Source organism: Coenobita brevimanus, chromosome 88, assembly GCF_032717465.1.
Source record: "Coenobita brevimanus isolate Jiangsu-jjx chromosome 88, ASM3271746v2, whole genome shotgun sequence".
NCBI lineage: Eukaryota > Metazoa > Arthropoda > Malacostraca > Decapoda > Coenobitidae > Coenobita > Coenobita brevimanus.
In genome coordinates, this window is record NC_137041.1 from 763,904 (window position 1) to 786,801 (window position 22,898).

Genomic DNA, 22,898 nt, shown 5'->3' on the forward strand with positions numbered 1-22,898 from the left:
TAATTGAAGGAAACCCGTAATTAAAGAGGAGGAGAAACTCTGCTATTAGTGAGGAGGAGTGGTGGGGTGATTAAGAGAGAGAGAGAGAGAGAGGGGGGAATAATAATAATAATAATAATAATAATGAATAATAATTATGAAAGGGAGAGAAGGAGGGGGATTACTGGTCTGAGGCGAACACACACACACACACACACACAAAGAGAAAAAGAGAGGGGGGGTATTTCAGGGAAGAGGATAATGGGAGCAATTAAGGACGAACTAAAAAAGACATTGAGGTCATTAGCAAGGACGAATGAGGGGAGAAGGATAATTACTAGAAAGAGGAATTTTTGGAGAGCTTTCTCTATTATTATTATTATTATTATTATTATTATTATTATTATTGGATCCTACACACCGAAATTATGTGGGAAAAGGGATTACTATTACTATCATCATCATCATCACCATTATTATTATTATTATTATTATTATTATTATTATTATTATTTCCCTTTTACCCCATTTTCTTTAAGTTCAAGAGGGGGTCTCAGCTAAAATCGACACCCACCCACCTTCTCGTAGAAAATCAGGAGATAGGTGAACCACATCGAGGCACACAGGTCATTAAACACATGACCCACACCGTAGCTCATCTTAGTCGTCCAAGGAAGCGACTTGCCGTTCATGGTGGCGGTGGACACGACCAAAAAACAGAAAAATAATCAGAGAAAAATTAGAGAGAACGATTCAGGGGAGACTTGTTTAAATTCTGGTTGATTTTTTTGAGGAGTTTGGCTTATTTCTCCTCGTCTGTTGTTGTCTACGTGGTTTTACTCACTGTTTTCTTAGTATTTTCTTTGTGTTTTTCTTGTTCTTCACATGTTTTTGTCTTGATTATCAGTGTCTATTTTTGCATCTCACATTTTCTGTCCAATCTTCTCATTTTTCTGTCCGTCAACTTAATCAAATTTTAATCACCTTTTTGTCTTATAATTTCTCTCTTCCTTCCTTCCTCCCTTCTCTCCTTCCTTCCTTCGTTCCTTCCTTCTTCCCTTCCTTCCTTCCTTCCTTCACTTTTCTTCCTTCTTTCTCTTTTCACACCTTATTCCTCCCTTCACTCTCCTTTTTCGTCCTTATTTCACTTTTCCTCGTTCCCTTTTCCCTTGCACTAGCATTCACTTTCTCACTCCTTCCTTCCTCCTCTTTTCTTCCTTCTTCCTCTCGTTATCCTCGCGTTCTTCCTTCCTCTTCTTTCTTCTCACTTCCTTCCTTTCCTCCTCTTCTTCCTCCCTTACCCCTCCTTTTCTTCTTCTTCCTTCTTCACAAACCCCCCTCCTTCCTTTTCCTGTCCTTCCTTCTTTCCTCCTCTTCCTTCCTTCCTTCCCTCCTTCTCTCCCTCCGTCACGCTCGGAGGAGATTACTGCATAACAAAGTGGTCAGACAGGGTACCCACTGGAAGAGAAAAGAAAAAGAGAAATAAGAAAAACAGTTTGCATAACATTCTCTCTCTCTCTCTCTCTCTCTCTCTCCTGAATGACATTATGAGCGTGACAGACATATTATGGCTCTATATCCTTTCCATAGCACTTCTTCGTGACTATCACCTTTTCACCTGAACTTGGCCCAAATTTTCCACTTTTTACAACTTACTTCGCGTAAATGAAGAAGAAGAAGAAGAAAAAAAAAAACAGTATTACTGCTCTACATCCTTGCACAGCACTTCTTCGTGACTATCATCATATTTTAGTGTCAACGTTAAGATTCAAGATGGACAGGTGGATAATTTGCGCCTAGTTAATTTTTGAACAGTAACCAAGGAGACTCATTGCTACCCAAAACCAAGAAGAGACCATCATAGGCCTGCGGTGAAACTATTGCAGCCAATTTTTAAGTTTGTCTCGTTGGAACTCGTAGAACATGTGAAGTTGCTTTATTGACAATGCTTCCTTACGGGGAACACTGAAGACAATGAATATCAGCCGATGCAACAGCCGACATGTCAGATCAACTCAAAAGTTCAAGCTGAACAACTTTATCATTCATAAGAAAGTCGCTGAAATGTGTCCTTGTAGCTGAATTTGACGCTTCAGCTGACTTGTTAAATTAAATCAAAATTCCAAGCTGAGCAGCTTTGTATTTCATAAGAAAATCGCGCAGCTCTCCAGGAACAGATATTCCAACTTTCCTTGAAGGAGAATATAAAGATATCCCAGGTGTACCACTTATAAACCTGTCGTCTTCGCCGCAGGTAAAAAGAGAACACACACACACACACACACACACACACACACACACACACACCAAAGCAGCCCAGCTTTCTCATTAATATTTAACTCAATTTTTTTTCCACCAACACCAAACACAGCCAAGCATCCTTGCTTACGGTAAACTCAAGCTGCCTCTTCTGTTCCTTGATTGTAATCCTTGGGGCGGGCAGGGTAGGACAGTCTGATGGTCCAAGACTGAGGATGGATAGGATTCAGAGTGAGACAGAGAGGGATACTAAAGAGGGTGAGAGAGAGGGACAGCACCACCGACCAATCCCAACTTAAGTCTCTCACTCGACTGGCTCGGGTCAGACTGCGGCGCTCCCTTATATACCGTACTCTCTCAGCGCCCTAACACGACGGATCTTGGTGCAATATTCCGAGAAACAAATCCACATAGCAGTGAAACAGTGCCTTAGCCGGGGGGGGGGGTGTCACTGCCCACCCCTAATATACACCTGGCCACCTTACACCTCTGGGTCTTCTTAGGTCACCCTTTGAGTGGTCTGGGTCACCCCTTGGTAACCTCATTTTAAAATTCCTGGTCACACTTCTGCAGTGAATAGTTTATTTATTGGATTTTTTAAGTTACTCTAAATTGCTTCCTCCCTCCTCCTCCTCCTCCTCCTCCTCCTCCTCTTCTTCTTCCTCCAAAGACAACAAAAGGCGGAAGTCAGCAGGTGTTGGGAATTTTCAGGTACCAATTAAAACTGATATATAAACTGTACCATTGTTATAGATACCTCAGGACGTACACCTCTACTCTGATGGCCAATGAACTATCTAGCTGTCTGTCTCTCTGTCTATCCATCTATCTCTCATTGTATCTGTCTATCTAACTGCCTATCTATCTTCTATCTATCTATCTGTATATTTATCTAATACTATCTTTCTCTCTATCTATCTGTTTGTCTATCTATCTACCTCAGGATGTATACCTTTACTGACATGGCCATTGAACTGTCTGTCTATCTATCTATCAATCTATCTGTCTATCTGTTTATATATTTGTCTGTGCCTACCTCCCTACTTACCTATCTGTCTGTCTGTCTGTCTGTCTATCGCTTGCTTACCTACCTACCTACCTGCCTGCCAACCTATCTATTTATCTGTCTATCCGTCTGTCTATCCATCTTTATATCTTCCTGTCTGTCTCCCTGTCCTACCTACCTACCTATCACCTGCCCTACCTACCCACCTACCTACGTGCCTCTCTCTCTCTCTCTCTCTCTCTCTCTCTCTCTCTCTCTCTCTCTCTCTCTCTCTCTCCAGGAAAACCAAGCCCACAGGAAAAGACAGACAACACCACACCAAAATATCCAAGAAATTCAAGAACATCCATTTTCCTCTTTCACGAAAAAAAGGAAAAAATTGCCATGACTAGACTTCTTCCGACCGTGAGGGGGTTAATGGTGATTTTAGTGACATTTTGAGGCTCGTATAACCCACACAAAAAATTAATGGGTCACTGGGTATATATAAAAAAAAATGTTCCGAACGCGAGATGGGACCAAAAAATGAAAACAAAGAAATCGCGTATAAATTAATTTCAGATGGTTTTCCTCTCTCTCTCTCTCTCTCTCTCTCTCTCTCTCTCTCTCTCTCTCTCTCTCTCTCTCTCTCATGTACTAGGGATAATTATTAAAGCCAATTTATTGCAATTATCAGTGAAGCAATCTCTTATCGACATCATACGGAGCGCGTAAATAATGAGTGTGGTCCTCGCATCCGCATCCGTTTCATGTTTCACACGGGAGAGTGAATGTGTCATGCTGCTTCCTTTCTTAGCACTCTCTCTCTCTCTCTCTCTCTCTCTCTCTCTCTCTCTCTCTCTCTCTCTCTTAAATGTCCGCCTCAGTAAGGGAACGAAACCACGAAATGATCAACAGAAGATACATGCGCTACTGACCCAACCACCGAAAATAGAGAGAGAGAGAGAGAGAGAGAGAGAGAGAGAGCCATTTATGACTGACACTCCTTAGCCTTCTCGGGACGGAAATGCTATCGGAAACTATCTATCTATCTATCTATCTATCTGTCTGTCTGTCTACTTGTCCATCTGTCTATCTGTCATCTACCTCTCCGTCTATTTACCTATCAATATATCTGTCTATCAGTCCATTTATCTATCTATCTGTCTACTTTTGTCTGTCTTATCATGAGTAAATATCGTAAACATTTTAAACATCTTCAACTAAACAACAACAGCGCAACTACTACTACTACTACTACCACTCCCACTACTATTCATTTTTGCATTATTTTTAGACTTAGAGGCGAATAAGATAGTCCCTGGGCATAGTAACGTCCCAGCCACATGAACTACAGTATACCACCGTAACATTATGGTCTGTCAGTCCTACAATATACTTTGACATATCCGCATACTGAACTAGACAACTTCACAAATTCACTAGACAAGGAACAATACTCACGGGGAATCAAACACCATACATCAACAAATACCAAATCAGTTTAATCAGTTATATCCCATCAATATAATAACACCATTACCGTTACAGTAGTTATTACATATGCAGTATCATTATGCAGTATCAATAATACATCATCATACGTATTATCACCACCGTGGGCTGCATTAAGAACTGTGATTAGCGAGTCAATTGGTAACATAAACACGGTACCATTAAACATAACAGCTGTGCCATAACCTGTCCAGTACCCATGTAGCCTACCTGTACAACTTTAATACGTGATATGCGCTACGTACAGTACATGATAAACCCAATTATTTAATGCTGAATTCAGAGCAAACAGTATAATGTGAGCAACTTACCGTGCAAATATTGTATGTGTATACTAATCTTTATGGCATCTCACACAAATCCTGTTACTGTAAATGTACAGCAATCCTAATTCCCTGTTGTCAGTGGTTTAATCCCATCCATCCATCCTTATGAAAGCATTGCGTGTGGTATGTTACTGTGGGTGTTATGTGCTTGAGTTGGTGGTGGTGTTAGCACAATGCTTCCTCCATAGTCACTCGTAGTCAGTCTTCCCGATTAGTCCTAAGTGTCTTTCCTTAGCTACAGCAGCAGTACATACTCCCACTACCGTGTTGAGGTGATGCCTCAAGGTAGCTTTGAGGACGCTGAAGCAATTTTCTATGGGATTTAGAAATGGTGAGTGCGGGAGTAGATATTTAATATCATGGGTGGTCATTGCTTGCATCACGATGGCAGGGAGCATTAACCATGATGACAGCGGCGTCTTTATCCCCCAGAATAACAGCAAGAAGTTATGAAATGTTGAAAAACTTCCTTGGTAATACACTGGCCATGAATCTCATGAATAATTAATCTAGCACCGTCAGAGATAGCGGCTATCAGTGTTACTTTACCACCCTACCACCTCGCTGTGCCGCCATGGTTCGTACGTCATGTTTACCTCGTGCTGCGCAACCATACGCATGTTTAGTGTACAGGCTGAATCCCGTTTCGTCCACATACGCACGGTGTTGTTGGAACCCTCTCCCATACATGTAATGAGCGTACTGAACTGTAGTATCGTTCACTACATGTGTATTCATGTCTGGCGGAATGTTTACACATTTCTTGGGGGGTAATCAATGCCCCATCAGATTCTTTCGCCACTGTCGCGTCACGTACCTGTTATCAGTAGATAATGTTACTGGAAAGAGATACAGCAAAAGAAGTGAGTGAAAGAAGAATTAAAAGGAAGAGATTGAAGAAGGAAAGAGTGAGGGAGGGAGCAAAAGGGAAAGTGTGAAGGAAGAGAGTATTAAGCTGAAGTGGATGAGGAGGGAGAGGAAATGGATAATGGAATTATAGTAGGCTACATATACCATAGTTAAATATTTATAAATTATGTGTGCAACGTGATATCATATTTATTTTATAAGGTAATGTAATTTAAGTATTCACTATAACAGTAGTTAGCTTTGTAGGAACGATAAGTCACAAAAGGGCGCAATCACTTGTATTTTACGGTAAAAAAAAAAAAAAATCTGTATCGAGTAATGTATTGTTCTTTTTGCTAATTAAACTACGGTATTTTATATAGGATAGGAGGAGATGGAAGGAAGAGAGAAGGAGAAAGCTAAGGAGATGGGAGGGAGAGAAGAAGGGAAGGAGAGAGAGAGAGAGAGAGTTGAGGGGTAGGGAGGGGGACCTGAGGAGGGAGGGAAGGAGAGAGGGAGGAAGAGAATGGGGAGGGAGGGAAAGAGGGAGGGAGGCAGGGAGCCAGGGAGGGAGGAAGGGAGAGAAACTGAAGATCCAGAAGGTCAGTTAAGGTCAAGGTGCCTTTCCCTCCCTACCTCCTTCCCTTCATCCCTCCCTTCATCTTTTCCTTCCCTCCTCGTCTCTTTCGCTCTTCTTCTTCTCTCTTCTTCTTCCTCTCTTTGTATTCTTCTTTCTTTCCCTCCTACCTCTCCTCTCTCCCAGCTTTCTTCTCCCCTCCTCTCTTTTTCTGTTCCCCTTCCATTATTTTCTTACCTCCTTCGTTCTTCGTCTCTCTCTCTCTCTCTCTCTCTCTCTCTGACCTATCCCAGTCTCCTTTCACCTCAGGAAATGCCTCTCCCCCCCGTCTGTCGCTCATATCTCACACAGACCAGATGCAATAGTGAAATTTAGAGCTAGCTTTAACTCTCACATTAACACCAGTCCAAGAATCCATCCAAGGTGATCGTGACAAAAAACGAGAGAGAGAGAGAGAGAGAGAGAGAGAGAGAGAGAGAGAGAGAGAGAGAGAGAGAGAGAGAGAGAGAGAGGAAGAAAATACAGGGGAAAAAATGTCATCTTCATAGTTGTTGTTGTTGTTTTTATTATTATTTTTATTGCTGAGAGAGGCATGGTTGTTTCTCTGCCCTAATATTTCACCTCTTCTGTTTGTCACTTTCCTCTGCTGGCTAATATTCCTAAGTTGGAAGAGGCTTGGTATGTTTCTCTGCCCTGATATTTCACCTCTTCAGCTTGTCACTTTTCTCTGCTGGCTAATATTCCTAAGCTGAGAGAGGCTTGGTATGTTTCTCTGCCCTGATATTTCACCTCTTCTTGTCACTTTCCTCTGCTGGCTAATATTCCTAAGCTGAGAGAGGCTTGGTATGTTTCTCTGCCCTGATATTTCACCTCTTGTCACTTTCCTCTGCTGGCTAATATTCCTAAGCTGAGAGAGACTTGGTATGTTTCTCAGGCCACAGATGATTCTCTCTGATATGATGTGTCAGGGAGGAAGGTGACGGACATGCCCTAACTGTGAAGTCCAACTTACCTGTATTTTTCAGCTTTCACTAGGGTTTTCCGTTGCCAAAAATCCTTTACAAAGTTCCTCATTCTCTTCTAAAACGCTAAATGAAGAGAATTTTCGGTCAGTTTTCAGTTTTCAATCTTCTTCGTGCGATGGGCTTCGAGGGAAAAAACTTGACAACTAACAGAATTACAAAATATATGTATACAGTCGCGATAAAATAACGCAGCTAAATAGATAAATAAATAAATAAGATTTCAAAATGTTCAGTCAGCTTTTCTCTTATTTTGTGTATTTCCACAACAAAAATACTGTAGTCCTAATCGAGACAGGGAGGTGACTGAACGTAGCCACCTTGCCCTTAGCACTGGACGGAACGATATGGGCGATAAAGCTGAGAGGAGGAGTTTAAAACGAAAATATCTCACCTCCTCAGCTTTTCAGACGATTCTCTGTGATTGTCAAGGTTCCAGTTACTCGTGTTCTGTATTTCCATCGTTATTGGACTAAGTTTACTAATACTATTAGTAGACTTAGGTTATTGGAGGCTTGCTAAATCGACTTTTCTTCAGCAATAAACGATGTTATAGAGGCGATAAAACTGGGAAGAGTCGTGTATAAGTGAAATCTCCCACCAGGTTCGCATTTCAGAAGAGACGTAATTGCTATCTGGATTCCAGTTTTGCATAGACAGCATTTTCATCGGCTAAGAGGGCTTGCTGTGTCAACTTTTCGTAATTCATAAGCATTTGCATCGTGATAAAACCGAGACTGAACGTCTAAAACGAAAATCTTCCTCCTCGTCAGTTTTTCAAAAGGACTCAGTGACGCCTGAACTGTATTTTCACCCTTCGTTGTATCAATTTTCCGTAAACAATAAAAGATTCAAAATGAGTCACAGACCTGAAAACGAAAGTGTGAGGTAGAATAAAAATCTAATTGCCGAGTAAGTTTTTCCAAAAGAGGTGTTGTCATTGTTTTGGTTTCAGTGTTGCACATGCTATCGGAGAGGTGTGTTGTTGCGCGTTTCCTCTAACCAGATAACAAGTGCCTTCTTTTAGCTCAGTTGGTGGCCACGTGTGGTTAGAACGGAAGGCTAATTAGACTAGAAGCTAAGGAGACTCGTTCCTACGTCATGATGAAGACTTAGCGAACTTCAAGCAACCACCAAATTTATTGACGTTAGGAGTGGACAGACGCCATCAGATGTAAACAGACAGACGACAACACTTCTTCCTGTCCTTATCTCTACAAATGTCACACCGATACAAGCCTTCACCATTTCTTCAAGGTGAGTGAGTATTACAAAAACATACTGTACAGTGTATATCTCAAAAGTGGCGAAATATAAAGAAGCAAATCAAGAAAGTAGCGAAAAAAAGTCCTGCAGCTAATCTCATGGACTTGTCTAATCTCGTGTTTTGAAAATTTATAGAACACAAATGACGAAATATTTAGAAAAACGGCGATATTAAGAGAAATATGGCGAAATATAAAAGCATGGCGAAAAAAAAAAATCAAGGAAATATCGAGAAAAATCGCATATCGGTAATTCCACAGACTTGAGCAATCTTGTTATGATTTTCCAGCCCACCACCAACCTACCTATCACCTTTAACACCCGTCCTATCACCCTTTATCACCTTATCAACCCTCTACGGCTGATTAGGGGGCTATATTGAGAGCCATATCACGATAATAGCCTGTGTTTTCAGATTTGTATTGGTTATATGTAATTTGTTTGCACTTTCGTAAATACTGCCAAATATTTCACACACACACATAGGAACGTATATATTTTGTATGTGTGCGGTGTGTATGTATGGGTACGTATGAATGGATGTACCGTATGTAATCTCAACTCTCCATGTTGTCAGTCCATGACTTGTATTCTCATCGGTTGAGGAAATTCCCTAACACCTATTCCAGAGCGATTTGCTTATTACACTTGACTCTCCAATATTGTGTTCATAAAGCTTTCCAAAATCGCCATACTCTGCATATATAACGTACAAAAGGATATAAGCAGCCGTATCAAAAACAAATAGCTAAGGAAGAGGCGTTAAGAGAGTTTCTGTAGCCTACGAGAATATAAGCCTTTGTCTGTTGAACTAAGGCCTAAGAATTGATGTGATCATGAGAGAGATGGCGATTGAGAGTGAAAGCAGAGATTCGCGTGAAAGTCATGAGACGAAATTCAGAGTGAGAGTAGTACAGTGAGATTCAAGGTCACGATATCTGTCTGTGGTGTACAGTACGAAGAGATAAGGAAATGGAAAGTACTGAGTGATGTACCGTAATTGTACACTTTACTTTCATAGGCTTCTAAGACTCACGGGAATAAACTCATATACCATAAAAAAAGGAGTTGTATGAACCATGGAAGGGTTAATGAAGCATGGGCTAACTTCTTCAGGTTGAATAGATGTCGTAAGAAAATAATGTTAATAATAGTAGTAATATTAATAGTCGTCATCGTCGTCATCATCATCATAATAAGAATGGAATGGTAGATACGGTAGATAGATAGGTAGGTAGATAGATAGATAGATAAATACAGAATACAAGTTGAATTCACTGGAAGATGTCGAATGACGTAATGTAGTACAGTCAGACAAAAAAGTATGGGTGAGCACTTGACGCTATGCAGTTTGAGATACGGGACGATGGGTACTGGAAACTAAAGGACGATTTTTATCCTACCTGCTCTATACGTTTTTTGCTGACTGTACACTTTGCTCTATCAGGTACGGGGATGGTCGTACGTAACCCCCTTCACAGTATTAAAAACCGTCTGGGCCAGCTGAACATAAGGTACTGCTGTTGTGTACTCAAGACATTCAGATGGATGACTCCACCCACCAACACTACATAACCCACCTCAGAACCCAGACCCAAAGCCAGGGATTCGAAACGCGGACCCTAATGTCACCCAAGTCATTATTCAAGGTGACAGTCTTACCTCAGCGGGCTCTGGAGATAAGACATGAATCTCATGAAGGCAAATCTAAGTACAGTATATTTTTCGTGGTTAGGGCAACGTGTGTGTGTGTGTGCACGCAGTATCACCTCGCTGTCATACCAAGATCATGTTTACATTCGTGCAGATTAATAAATATGTAAATAAATGTAGTATCCAATCCCGTATTATCCGTTTTGAGGCGTAGGGTGTCGAGGCTAGGCTACTGTAAAGGTTTTAGAGAGAGAGAGAGAGGTGGGGGAATAGCTCCAGATATGCCGTGTGCAGTGTGTAAGGGTATTAGTGCTCTGTGTATGTGTGTGTGTGTGTGTGTGTGTGTGTGTGTGTGTGTGTGTGTGTGTGAGAGAGACAGACAGACAGACAGACAGAAAGAGAGAGAGAGAGACAGGGAAAGGAGGGGAGATCGAGATATTCCGTGCTCAATGTGTGGCTAAGGGTATTAATGTGTGTGTGTGTGTGTGTGTGTGGTGCCACGTGCAACACATAGGGGTGATGGTGCCGTGTGCAGAGGGCGCTGGGGTGATAAGGTGGAGTATCAGCTGGGTGTGGAGTTGCCTTTCGTCTTTGATCTAACACCACATCTCCTTCACCTTCCCTGGGATCCTCAAAAATAATCACACATACACAGTGACCCTCGAGACTTTGGACAAACTTTGGGGTCTTCATTAATAGTAGCAGCTAATAGTAATCGTAATAGTCACAGTAATAGTAATAGTAAATGTAGTTGCAACCTCAAGCCCATATGGAAGTGAACCCAGTGGACTAAAGGTTGATGATGTCCTTTTTCTGCAGTCCACCATCCTTCTTTCGGGGGATCGGGGGGGAGTTGAGGGACGATTTGTATAACCACGCTAGGAAGTAACCCGAGCCATATTAGTTTCACCCCATGAAGGCGTCCCCCACCAGCACTAATTGTGAGCAGAAAATTCAGTACCAACGCGGAGCCAGATCTTATTCGTTAAAGCTAAAATTACGGATGGCCTTCCTCCACGACGATGCCCTCACCCCAACTCACACCCGTCTCGTATACCTACCCACCCCATGCCCTGTGGAATAGGGCACTCACTATTCATGCCCCTGGTATTGAAGCTCTTCCAGTCAGGCCTACATCGTCAGAATACTGTGCAATTGGCAGCATATGAACCTGGCACAACATCAGTGTGTTTGTTGGTGGCACTGACGTAAACGATCGGTGGTGTCAAATATTAGCTGAAATGACCCAGTAACTGTCTTGCATGAACGTCGGAAGTTGTAGCTAGATCTCCGCGGCTCAAAGACACTGTCCCAGGTTCATGTGTGGCCAACTCTACATATTTTTCCTGATGGGTGAGCTCCACATTACGTGGTCGCCTCACATTATGTAAATCCAGAAAAAGGTAGAACAGCATCCAGTAAAATAGGCCACAAAGGCATTAAAGTCTTCCTTTGGTTCCATCTTCCTTGCATTAAAAAACAAAAATGAACTCTTCCATGGTCGTGACAGCTCTAGTTATCAAATTCCAGCTTAACCAGACGCCTTTACTCACCTGAGAGGGAGTTAATAAGACCCTCATAAAAAAAAGGTGCCAAACCCGTCATAACTTTTCCGTAGCTACATATTGGTGCTGGAGAGTGACGCCTTCATGTGGTGGCACCGATATAGCTGAGTTGTGGAGCTGCCTGGCTATCAAAACATCCCTTAACACCCTCCCTATCCCCGGAAATGAGGATGGTGAGGTACAGGAGAGGGGCAACTTCAGCCTGCCGTCTACCGGGTTCACGTTCAGCTGTGCCTGGGGTCCCTCTCCAGAACCGTATCAGTGAACCACGTAGGAAAGTAATTAGCATCATTAATCACCTCCAAAACACAAATTACTCACCTCACTCTCATCTCTGCATCGCGGTGATCAAGGGAATTGGCAGAGAGGCGGGCTTGAAGCTGAAGGGACAACAGACAACGATGTTAATTGCTGGTCTTGTTTTGCGGATGTGTGTGTGTGTGTGTGTGTGTGTGTGTGTGTGTGTGTGTGTGTGTGTGTGTGTGTGTAGCGGCGAAGAAGGAAGGGTAAAGAGACTGCATATAGCACGTTTACTTTAAGCTGACATAATTCCTAACCCCTATGAGCGTGGTTCACATAACACCCGCTCTCGGTTCGCGCGCACGGGTGCAAAAATACGACTTCTAAATAACAGATACGGTATTGACTAGTCCTGTGCATGCTCAGAACCATAACAGAGACGCTGAATGAAAATGTTATTTGAATAGGCAAGACGTAGCAGACATTTTTATATCACAGAGGAGAAGCGTGGAAGCTGCTCTCTCTCTCTCTCTCTCTCTCTCTCTCTCTCTCTCTCTCTCTCTCAACACACCTACAACTACAAACGTCATTCTTAACCTTCAACATTTCTCAGTAAAAAAAAAAAAAAAAATCTAGTTTAGTTTACCTCGTTTTCTTTCGTCGGTATCCCTGTTTACGTTTTCTTTTCCGGTTTAGTTTTTCTTTCGTTCTATTCTTGCTGTTTCTTGTTTCCGTTTTTTTTTTACTCTATTTCACACACACACACACACACACACACACACACACACACACACACACACACACACACACACACACACAGTTATCCATTTTTCTCTTCAACTTCCTCTGTGTTGCCCCACCTTTTGCTCTCTCTCTCTCTCTCTCTCTCTCTCTCTCTCTCTCTCTCTCTCTCTCTCAGACACAACCATCGGTCACGACATAATATCAAAGTTCCCAGAAAATTCACCTCTACTCTTCCGTCTTCTTTTTCGGAACAACTCCAGATCACGTTTCCAAGTTTTGTAGTGTTTCGGATGAGTGGATGGTACAGTCTGTTTCGTTTCTTGTTTCCGTTTCAATTTTTTCGTCTTTTTTCATCTCCCTCTCCCTGTTGTATCACCTAAGTTTTGTGTGTGTGTGTGTGTGTGTGTGTGTGTGTGTGTGTGTGTGTGTGTGTGTGCTGTGGAAAGGAGAGAAAAGAGAGGAAAAGTGAGAGGCTAAAGAATATGATTTAAGAGAGAGGGAGAGAGAGAGAGAGAGAGGAAAAAGAAGAGAAGAGGAAGGGAAGAAATGGAAGAACGAGAGGAGGAAGAGAAGAGAAGGAAGAGAAGAAAAAGAAAGGAGGAAGGAAAGGAGTGAAGAGGAAGAAACGAAATGGAAGAAAGAGAGAAAGAGAGAGAAGAGAGCAGGAATGGAGGAGGGAGACAAGAAAGAGAGGAGGAAGAGAAAGAAGAGAGGAGGAAAAGGAGGGAGAGAAAGAGAGAAGGTAATAAGGTAGGAGGAGGAGAGGGAGGAGGAAGATGAATAGAAGGAATAGAGGAAGTAAATAGTAGAAGAAGAAAGTTGATATGATAACACAATTGCCGTTTCTCCCTCTGACCTATTGCAGTTTAGATAAAGAGAGTTCCTGTGGTCTCTCTCTCTCTCTCTCTCTCTCTCTCTCTCTCTCTCTCTCTCTCTCTCTCTCTCTCTCTCTCAAGAAAAAATAAAAAACCTTTCAATAAACCAACAACATAATTACTCGGCAGAATAAAATTGACTGGATGCTTCAGGAATAAACCAGAAAATACTGATAGGGGTAGACTTATCATCCCTCCTCAGTGGTAGATAAGGATAGATAAAGGGTAGATGGAGTAGGTGTTTGAGGAGGCTTGCATCGTCACGTAACTAATGTACCCTGTGTGTTATCAGTCGAGTTGGGAATGATTTGGTGAAGGCAGTGAACAGGTGTTGGAGTTTGGTGGTGTGTGTGTGTGTGTGTGTGTGTGTGTGTGTGTGTCTCTCTCTCTCTCTCTCTCTCTCTCTCCAAAGCCATAGAAAACAAATATAGCAGTTCTGACTCACCTTGGAAGCAGCTCAGATGACAGAGATAAGTTACACAAGGCATGCATGTTGATGGGGGGATAACAAAGATAAGAGAGACACGCGTGGAATTACAAAGAAAAACTTATCTATTTGTCTATCTATCTGTCTATCTATTACTGTTACTAGGAACGCTTTGAGATCTGCATTTTATCTATCATTATTTTTCACATCTGATTCTGTTTCCCACCTTTTCTTTATTTTATTTTATTTTATTATATCTTGGTCTTATATATTTTCTTTTAATGGGAAACTCAGGTAAGCGGCATCACCTGACACCTTAATTACTTCTACGTGTTCTTAATTAGCGTACCTGCTTGCTAAGGGGTTACCTTGTGATGTGGTCGGAGTTGCGTGGTGTTGACGATGCTGATGTGAGTGAGTGAGAGAGAGAGAGAGAGAGAGAGAGAGAGAGAGAGAGAGAGAGAGAGAGAGAGAGAGAGAATTATCATACAAAAAAAAAAGTTAAGAATATTGTTATCTGACTTATGTTACGTTTTGTTTAGATAATAAGTCCAAATAAAGCTAGCATTGTAATCAGTAAAGGGAAGAATGACCCTGAGGTAGCGACGTGGCGGTAGTTGGTATGTTAAATGGGGAAATAAAGGAATGAAAGGATAATTGTGGATGGTGATAATGATAAGGATGGTGACTGTGGTGGTGGTGGTGGTGTTGGTAATAATTATAATACCGGTAATAATAATAATGTTAATAAGAATAGCTAATAATAAAACTATACACGCGCGCGCACACGCAGACATAAAATAGATACGGTAGGTGGACACACACACACACACACACACACACACACACACACACACACACACACACACACACACACACAAACACACACACACACACACATGTACGGTATTTGATAGCACATGGTAACGCACGTGACACACACACACACACACACACACACACACACACACACACACACACACACACACATGTACGTTATTTGATAGCACATGGTAACGCACGTCACACACACACACACACACACACACACACACACACACACACACATGTACGGTATTTGATAGCACATGGTAACGCACGTCACACACACACACACACACACACACACACACACATGTACGTTATTTGATAGCACATGGTAACGCACGTCACACACACACACACACACACACACACACACACACACACACACACACACACACACACACACACACACACACACACACACACACATGTACGGTATTTGATAGCACATGGTAACGCACGTCACACACACACACACACACACACACACACACACGTACGACTTTTAGGAGCACATGGCAACGCATGTGACAAGCAGACCCATACAGGCTCAAACACACAGACAGATATAAACACCCACACACACACACACACACACACACACACACACACACACACACACACACACACACACACACACACACACACACAGAGTAAAACACTTCCCTGCTCCAAATCCCCCTCACGGTATACTGCTCCTTCAGAAATCCCCTTAAGCAAACAGAGAAGGATTAGTCGGATTTGTGGATTAGGAGAATGAGCAGATTAGAAACTGGTGATTTTTGGGTTAGTCTAAGTAGGTCAGTTTAGGTTTGGTTAGGGTAGGTTAGGGTAAGATAGGTTAAGTTGGGATGAGGTAGGGTAAGGTAGGGTAGGTTAGGTTAGGTTTGGTTAGATTTGTTCTGTTTGGTTAGCGTAGGGTAGGGTAGGGTTGGGTAGGGTAGGGTAGATTCGATTTGTTTTGTTTTGTTTGGTTAGGGTAGGGTAGGGTAGGGTAGATTTATTTGGTTTGGTTAGGGTAGGGTAGGGTAGGTTTGGTTAGGGAAGGGTAAGGTAGGGTAGGTTAGGGAAGGTTAGGTTAGGTTAGGGTAGGTGTGTGTGTGTGTGTGTGTGTGTGTGTGTGTGTGTGTGTGTGTGTGAGAGAGAGAGAGAGAGAGAGAGGGGAGAAGGAGGCGGGAGATAAAAATAGTCACATTTGGTTAGTACTAGTTTGTGTGTGTGTGTGTGTGTGTCTGTGTGTGTGTGTGTGTGTGTGTGTGTGTGTGTGTGTGTGTGTGTGTGTGTGTGAGAGAGAGAGAGAGAGAGAGAGAGAGAGAGAATCACACAACATCCCCACAGATATGACCAACAAAACCATTCAAAGATCATTCAGAATTTAGCAAACGCGTAGAAATATAGGCGAGGCGTGTGTCCTATGGTGTAATTTACGGTGCTGGATTAACACAGTGATACGGTGGCTGCTGTGAAGGGGAGTTGGGTGCGTTGTAGTGGTGGTGATGTGGCCTTGTAACTGTTATTGTTCCTTGTGGTAGTAGTAGTAGTAGTAGTAGTAGCAGGTGTTATTAGCACTGTGGTTTTCTTAGTCTTGGTCCTTATTCTCGTCTTGTAGGGAGGCACTTAACACCTCTTCCTTAGCGATTTATTTTTAGACATGGCTGGTTCACATTCTTTTGTATGCAATGGAGGCAAAGCGAGGCGATATTGGAAGGATTTACATGACACAGAGGAGGGCAGTAGGGTGTAGTAAACAAAATAAATCGCTTAGGAAGAGGTGTTAAGGAGCTTCCATATTTTTTGTTTATTTCATTTTTTATATATTTATTTTATTTATATTTTTTCAGCAATCAGGACTTTTGGATTTTAATTGGCCAGTTCCGTCGGATGAAAAAGAGCCGAATATACTGGGGCTTGATGTAATATAGAGGCACTGTAAACGAACTCTTGACTGCGTGTGAGATACGATGTGCTCTTGCGTTGGTGAGAGGGTGAGGGGTGTGTGTGTGTGTGTGTGTGTGTGTGTGTGTGTGTGTGTGTGTGTGAGTGTGTGTGTGTGTGTGTGTGTGTATGTGAGATAGATAGTGAGGATGATAACACTCCTGTCCTGTCCTTGCTTTTAGTACACACACACACACACACACACACACACACACACACACACACACACACACACACACACACACACACACACACACACACACACACACACACACACACAAGCGGTTTACGGTACAGTGGTCACTAATATAGCATCATTAAAGTAGGGGGAAGGTGATTATGGAGAGAGAATGGGGGGACGTGTGTGTGTGTGTGTGTGTGTGTGTGTGTGTGTGTGTGTGTGTGTGTGTAGTAAGGACAGCAGTGAAGCAGACGGCCTTCTAAATCAAACCACACTATTATTATCACTGTCAACACGTAGCTTAGTGGCTGGAGAGGGACGCCTTCACGTGGTGACTCTGATATGACGGGCGGTGGAGCTGCCCAAGTATACAAACCTCACTCTGAGTTACTATACCCCATTCACTCGAACTTGGCAAAATTTTCGTCATTGGAAGGCTTGTTTCACGTAGCTCAGTGGCAGGAAGAGACAGTGCTATGGCTCTACATCCTTTCCCTAGCACTTCTTCGTGACTAGCATCATATTCTAGCGATAATCTATTGTAACAATGACAATGCTACGGCTCTACATCCTTTCCAAAGCACTTCTTCGTGACTTGCATCATATTCTGGCGTGAATGTATCGTGACAAAGACAATGCTACGGCTCTACATCATTGCCACAGCACTTCTTCGTGACTAGCATCATATTCTAGCGTTATTCATTTTTTTAGTCTATAAGTTAAAGAAGACAGAGTATAGGTGTTAAAGATAAGCGTTTTCTGTACAGGTGGACGAGAACATTGGTTTCTTATCAGCCAGATGATGTGTGGGGGTGGGTGGGTGGATGGGTGGGTGGGTGGGTGGGTGTGGGTAGATGGGTGGGTTGGTGGCTGTGTGTGTGTGTGTGTGTGTGTGGGTGGGTGGGTGGGTGTGGGTAGATGGGTGGGTTGGTGGCTGTGTGTGTGTGGGTGTGGGTGTGGGTGTGGGTGTGGGTGTGTGTTTGAGAGAGACAGACAGACAGATAGACAGACACAAACAGGTAAGGCCAACTGAACTGTAATACTGCTATCTTATCAGCGAAGCGATGCGAGAAACGAAACCAGAAGAAGAGAAAAATACAAGTGGGCCATAACAAAGTATTTTATCAGGTGGGGAAAGGTGAATGAATGAACAGCGAACGAAAGATAAAGAGGAATGCGTGATGGTAATTATTTAAAGGAAGTGAACGATAATTTTTGGGATCGTATCAGTGGAATCGTATGAAAGGAAGGGAAACTAAACGAAACGGAGAGAAAAAATGTGATGATGAAATAGTTTTTATTTTTTATCAGTCTGTGTTGAATGAATGGGGAGAGAGAGAGAGAGAGAGAGAGAGAGAGAGAGAGAGAGAGAGAGAGAGAGAGAGAATTATTCTAACCTAGCAAAGATCCCTAACCTTTTTCAGTGCAGTTGATGGCCAGGTGTAGTTAGACTGGAGGGTTGGTTTGACTAGTAACCAAGGAGACTCATTCCCACATACCCAAGGCATATCGAATGTCACTTAGCTAGTATTCGAGCCGTTAGTGGCCCAGTTCCCTCAGATGAATACAGACTAGTAACCAAGGAGACTCTACCCCCGCCCAGGTGAGAATGGCCAGGTAGGATGACACAGCAAGGTAATTATCAGACAGTACTGGGTGGTTAGGTGATAAGGCTTCAGGTAAGGAATTCTATATATAGTCTATCTGCTCTTATTAAATTAAAATCCTTGGTTACTAGTCAAATCAACCATCCAATCTGACTACACCTGGCCTTCAACAGAGCTGAAAGGGGTTACAGATCTTTATGAAGTAGGAATGAGTCTCCTTGGTTACTAGTCAAATCAGCCCTTCAGTCTGACTACACCTGACCATCAACTGTGTTTAAAAGAAATTATTATGAGCCTAAGTTCGGACGTACGGGTCTCCTTGGTTACTAGTCAAATTAACCCTCCCTTTGACTACACCTGGCCATCGACTGAGCTGTAATGGGTTAGGGATCTTTGCCAGGTTAGAGTAAGCGCACTATAGACTGACACAGCAAGATAAGAGTCAGCCTGTGTTTGGTCATGTATGTTGCGTCTCTCAGGTCTTAGATAATAGATGAGGCTACACAAAAACAAGGGTAGAATTCGAAGATTAAGACCGTCGTTTAAGGAGATACTTGAGAGGTTAAGTAAGAATGTTGAGTCAGTCTTGAAGAGGTTTCTTTGCTTTTCCCTGTGATGATAATGTGATAAGAAGAAGATAGTGATGATGATGATGATGATGATGATGATGATGAACTTATGATTTAATACTGCAACTCCTCTTTCATCTCAGACAAATACTTTTACTGGCGAACCCAGTCATTTAATTCTACGGTCTCAGTCTGCCGTGTTACAGTTCAGAGAGTGCATACCTCCCCCAGCGCCAATTATTTTTATGATTTATTCCTGCATATGGGTTCGGATCCACCTCAAACTCAATCAACTCCTCCTTGACCCTCTGTCCACCTATCGTTCAGTTTAAATTGAAATCTGATAACAACTTCTAGAGATATCTTGTACACAGACAAACATGGGTGAATGCATAACCTCTGTCCATCGTCGTTGGCAGAGCTAATAATAATAATAATAATAATATTCCGGTTTCTTCCTAACCTCACTCCTCTTTTCATTCTCTTTTACCTGAAATCTTGAGAGAGAGAGAGAGAGAGAGGGGGGGGAGGGAGTACATCTTTATCTCACTACCCTTTATCGTATCAGTCTTTATCATATTGTATTTATATATTGCTACACATCTTTTTCGCCTAATACTTCTCACTGCAAGCCTTATCTTTCACTTATACGCCTTTCCGGACCGTGATTTTTAAAGGACGTATTCTACCTGGCTTGGAAGATGCCGTAACACCCCTTCCATAGCGATTTGGGCTACTCAGTACACCTTAGTATCGTATTGTGTGTTATTAATGGAAATTGTGTAGATATTAAGAGATACACCGGGAAATAAGAAGAGATTGGTTATATGTAATACGAGAGAGAGAGAGAGAGAGAGAGAGACCCCTATGTGCAACACTACCCTATCTCAGATGCAGTTCTTAACTCTCTCTCTCTCTCTCTCTCTCTCTCTCTCTCTCTCTCACACACACACACACACACACACACACATCCAGCAAAACAGTTACCGCTCGCACTCTGCAAGCGCGGGTGTAACAAGAGTGTCATGAAAGGGGCGTGTGTGTGTGTATGGAGTACTGGGTTACTGGGTGGGTATTGAGTTACTTCCATACTAACGAAGTAATGAATGAGAGACAGGGTGAGGAGAGGGGGAGAGAGAGAGAGAGAGAGAGAGAGAGGCTACCGGAAACCTTAACCTTCCACTCCTGACTCACACAGAAAAAAAAAAAAAATGCATGTTATGTAATGAGGTCCAAAGCCTTCCTTTTCGGGGATAAGGAGCAGAGGGGCATTTGTTACGGGACGCGGAACTGCCTGGGTATATCGGTGCCACCACACGAAGACGTACGTCCTTGATATATCACATTTAGATATAAAGATGACAAACTTGATTGTATATCATGCAAAGGTCCTTGAACAGACGGATGAGAGAGAGAGAGAGAGAGAGAGAGAGACCAGGAAAACAAATACTATCTTTTTATTTATTGCCATGCACATTAACCCGGTACTTAGAGGCCACAAACAAATCGCCTCCACATTGCATCCCTGTCCTGTCGATTGGCTTCCCTCTCTCCATCCCATTCTTTCCCAGATCTCTCCACTTCATCCCTCCATCTCATCTTTGTCCCCTCCTCTTCCTCTCCCCCTCCAGCTCACTCACATACACTCTTCTAGTCAGTCTCTTATATCCCTCTCCACTCTGTCCCCCATCTCATCCCTGATCTCTCCCTCCTCCTCTCCCCCTTCATCTCGCTCACATACGCTCTTCTACTCAGTCTTTCATAATGTCTCCACTACATCCCTCCATCTCATCCGTGTTCCCCAACCTATCTACCCCCTCCCTACTCTCCTAGTCAGTCTCTCATCTGTCCATTCCATCCCTCCACCTCATCCATGGACTCCCCCTCCACTACACGCACATACACTCTTCTAGTCAGTCTCTCATCTCACTTCACTCCATCCCTTCATCTCATCCACGGTCTCCCCCTTCAGTTCACGCACGTACACTCTTCTAGTCAGTCTCTCATTCTCCATCGTCTGCACATAGCCAAAGAAACCACCGAAAACACACACACACACACACACACACACACACACACACACACACACACACACACACACACACACACACACACACACACACACACACACACACACACACACTCCCTATAATACAGACCAACACAGGCCTCGTTCAAAAGCTTCCTGCCTTGTGAAATCCGGGAGTCGTGTAGGATGCAGACACTCATACGAATTTCTCAGTATATATGTGAACTGTTCTTAAAAGGATGTGAAGCAGTCTGTAATTATTCGCCGCTATGTGACAATGGTTTTCCGGCCGATTAAGCGGAAGGGAGAGAAACAGTGACTGAAATAAGCTCCTGTTACTCTTGAACGTTTTAATTTATGTCTTCGTGTTTCTTCTGAACGCTTTTACGTGTCTTCCCGCAGTTGTACTTGTCTAATGTCTTCCCGTGCATCAAAAGCTGAAACTTACACCCAGCCAAAAAATTATCAGCCAACTTTTCGGACGTATCATTCTTAACCATGGACGAAGCATTGTGATGTATGGAGCACCCTGTTGTTATAAATGCAAATATTGTCCTTGGTAATTATTAGATCTTGAAATTGCCCCAAAACTCACATTCTGGGTGCCGTGTTTTTGAAGGCACTAGGTTGTGGGATTCATGTGTGTCGTACAAATTCGCCTATTTTCACGTGCACTGTACCCCACGTGTCCCATACTTTTTTGTGTTGACTGTACCTCTGGGATGTAAAAATGAGCACTACGGTAGGCAGCACGACCATTTGTGTATCCTAACTTCTGAACCCAACCGTAGATCAGCTTTATTACCCACGCCATCTCTCACAGGATGACCCACCACCAACTTTTTTCCTTTCTTTCTTTTTTCAGTCGTTCTCACACTACTTTTTCCAAGCTAGGGTATGGCCGGATGCTTGTGGTGTGTGTTCATTTTATGTCGGTCGCTGGTTACCTTTTTCCTGTACAGCTGTGGCCAGAATATCCTTTACACTGTTTTAAAATGGTGAAGGACTTTAAGGAGTGACTGTATTTCGTCGTGCGTATGTCCGGAGACTAAGGTTCATTCCCACGCCATGGCAGTCATTGAAAGTGGGTGCTGGTGGTGGTGGTAGTAGCAGTAATAGTAGTAGTAGTAGTAGTAGTAGTAGTGGTAGTAGTAGTAGTAGTAGTAGTAGTAGTAGTAGTAGTAGTAGTAGTAGTAGTAGCAGTAGTAGTTTTTTTTTTCAATATTAGAAGCCTCTCTCCCAAAATCCACCTCCCAACATAATGTAGCACACACACCATAACACATAATTTAGCACACACAACACACATAATGGAGCACTGTAGAATAAGTAGACAGACTGATAGAGATACGTATGTATGTATATATGTATGTATAACTTATCTAAAAAACTAAGGAAAACCGTCTGATGCAAAGTATACTCACCAGCGACAAGTTTGCAAAAAGAACCATCCACTTTGCATTCAGAGAT

The 22,898-nt window shown here is 42.7% G+C and overlaps 1 protein-coding gene across 6 annotated transcripts in view; it reads right to left on the minus strand.

Annotated features, from left to right (window-relative positions):
• The window catches only part of LOC145411117 (major facilitator superfamily domain-containing protein 12-like), a 40,921-nt gene that overhangs the window by 11,278 nt on the left and 6,745 nt on the right, over positions 1-22,898 (minus strand). For 2 of the 6 annotated variants that reach the window (XM_080281159.1, XM_080281153.1), the window contains exon 2: positions 558-1,437. In XM_080281159.1, coding sequence (XP_080137285.1) covers positions 558-671 — 114 coding nt within the window. In that variant the 5' untranslated portion in view covers positions 672-1,437. Of the gene's footprint in view, positions 1-557; positions 1,438-2,368; positions 2,454-12,317; positions 12,377-14,631; positions 14,688-22,898 lie in introns of those variants that run through there. The other 4 variants (XM_080281155.1, XM_080281156.1, XM_080281157.1 and 1 more) reach the window with 4 other exon arrangements.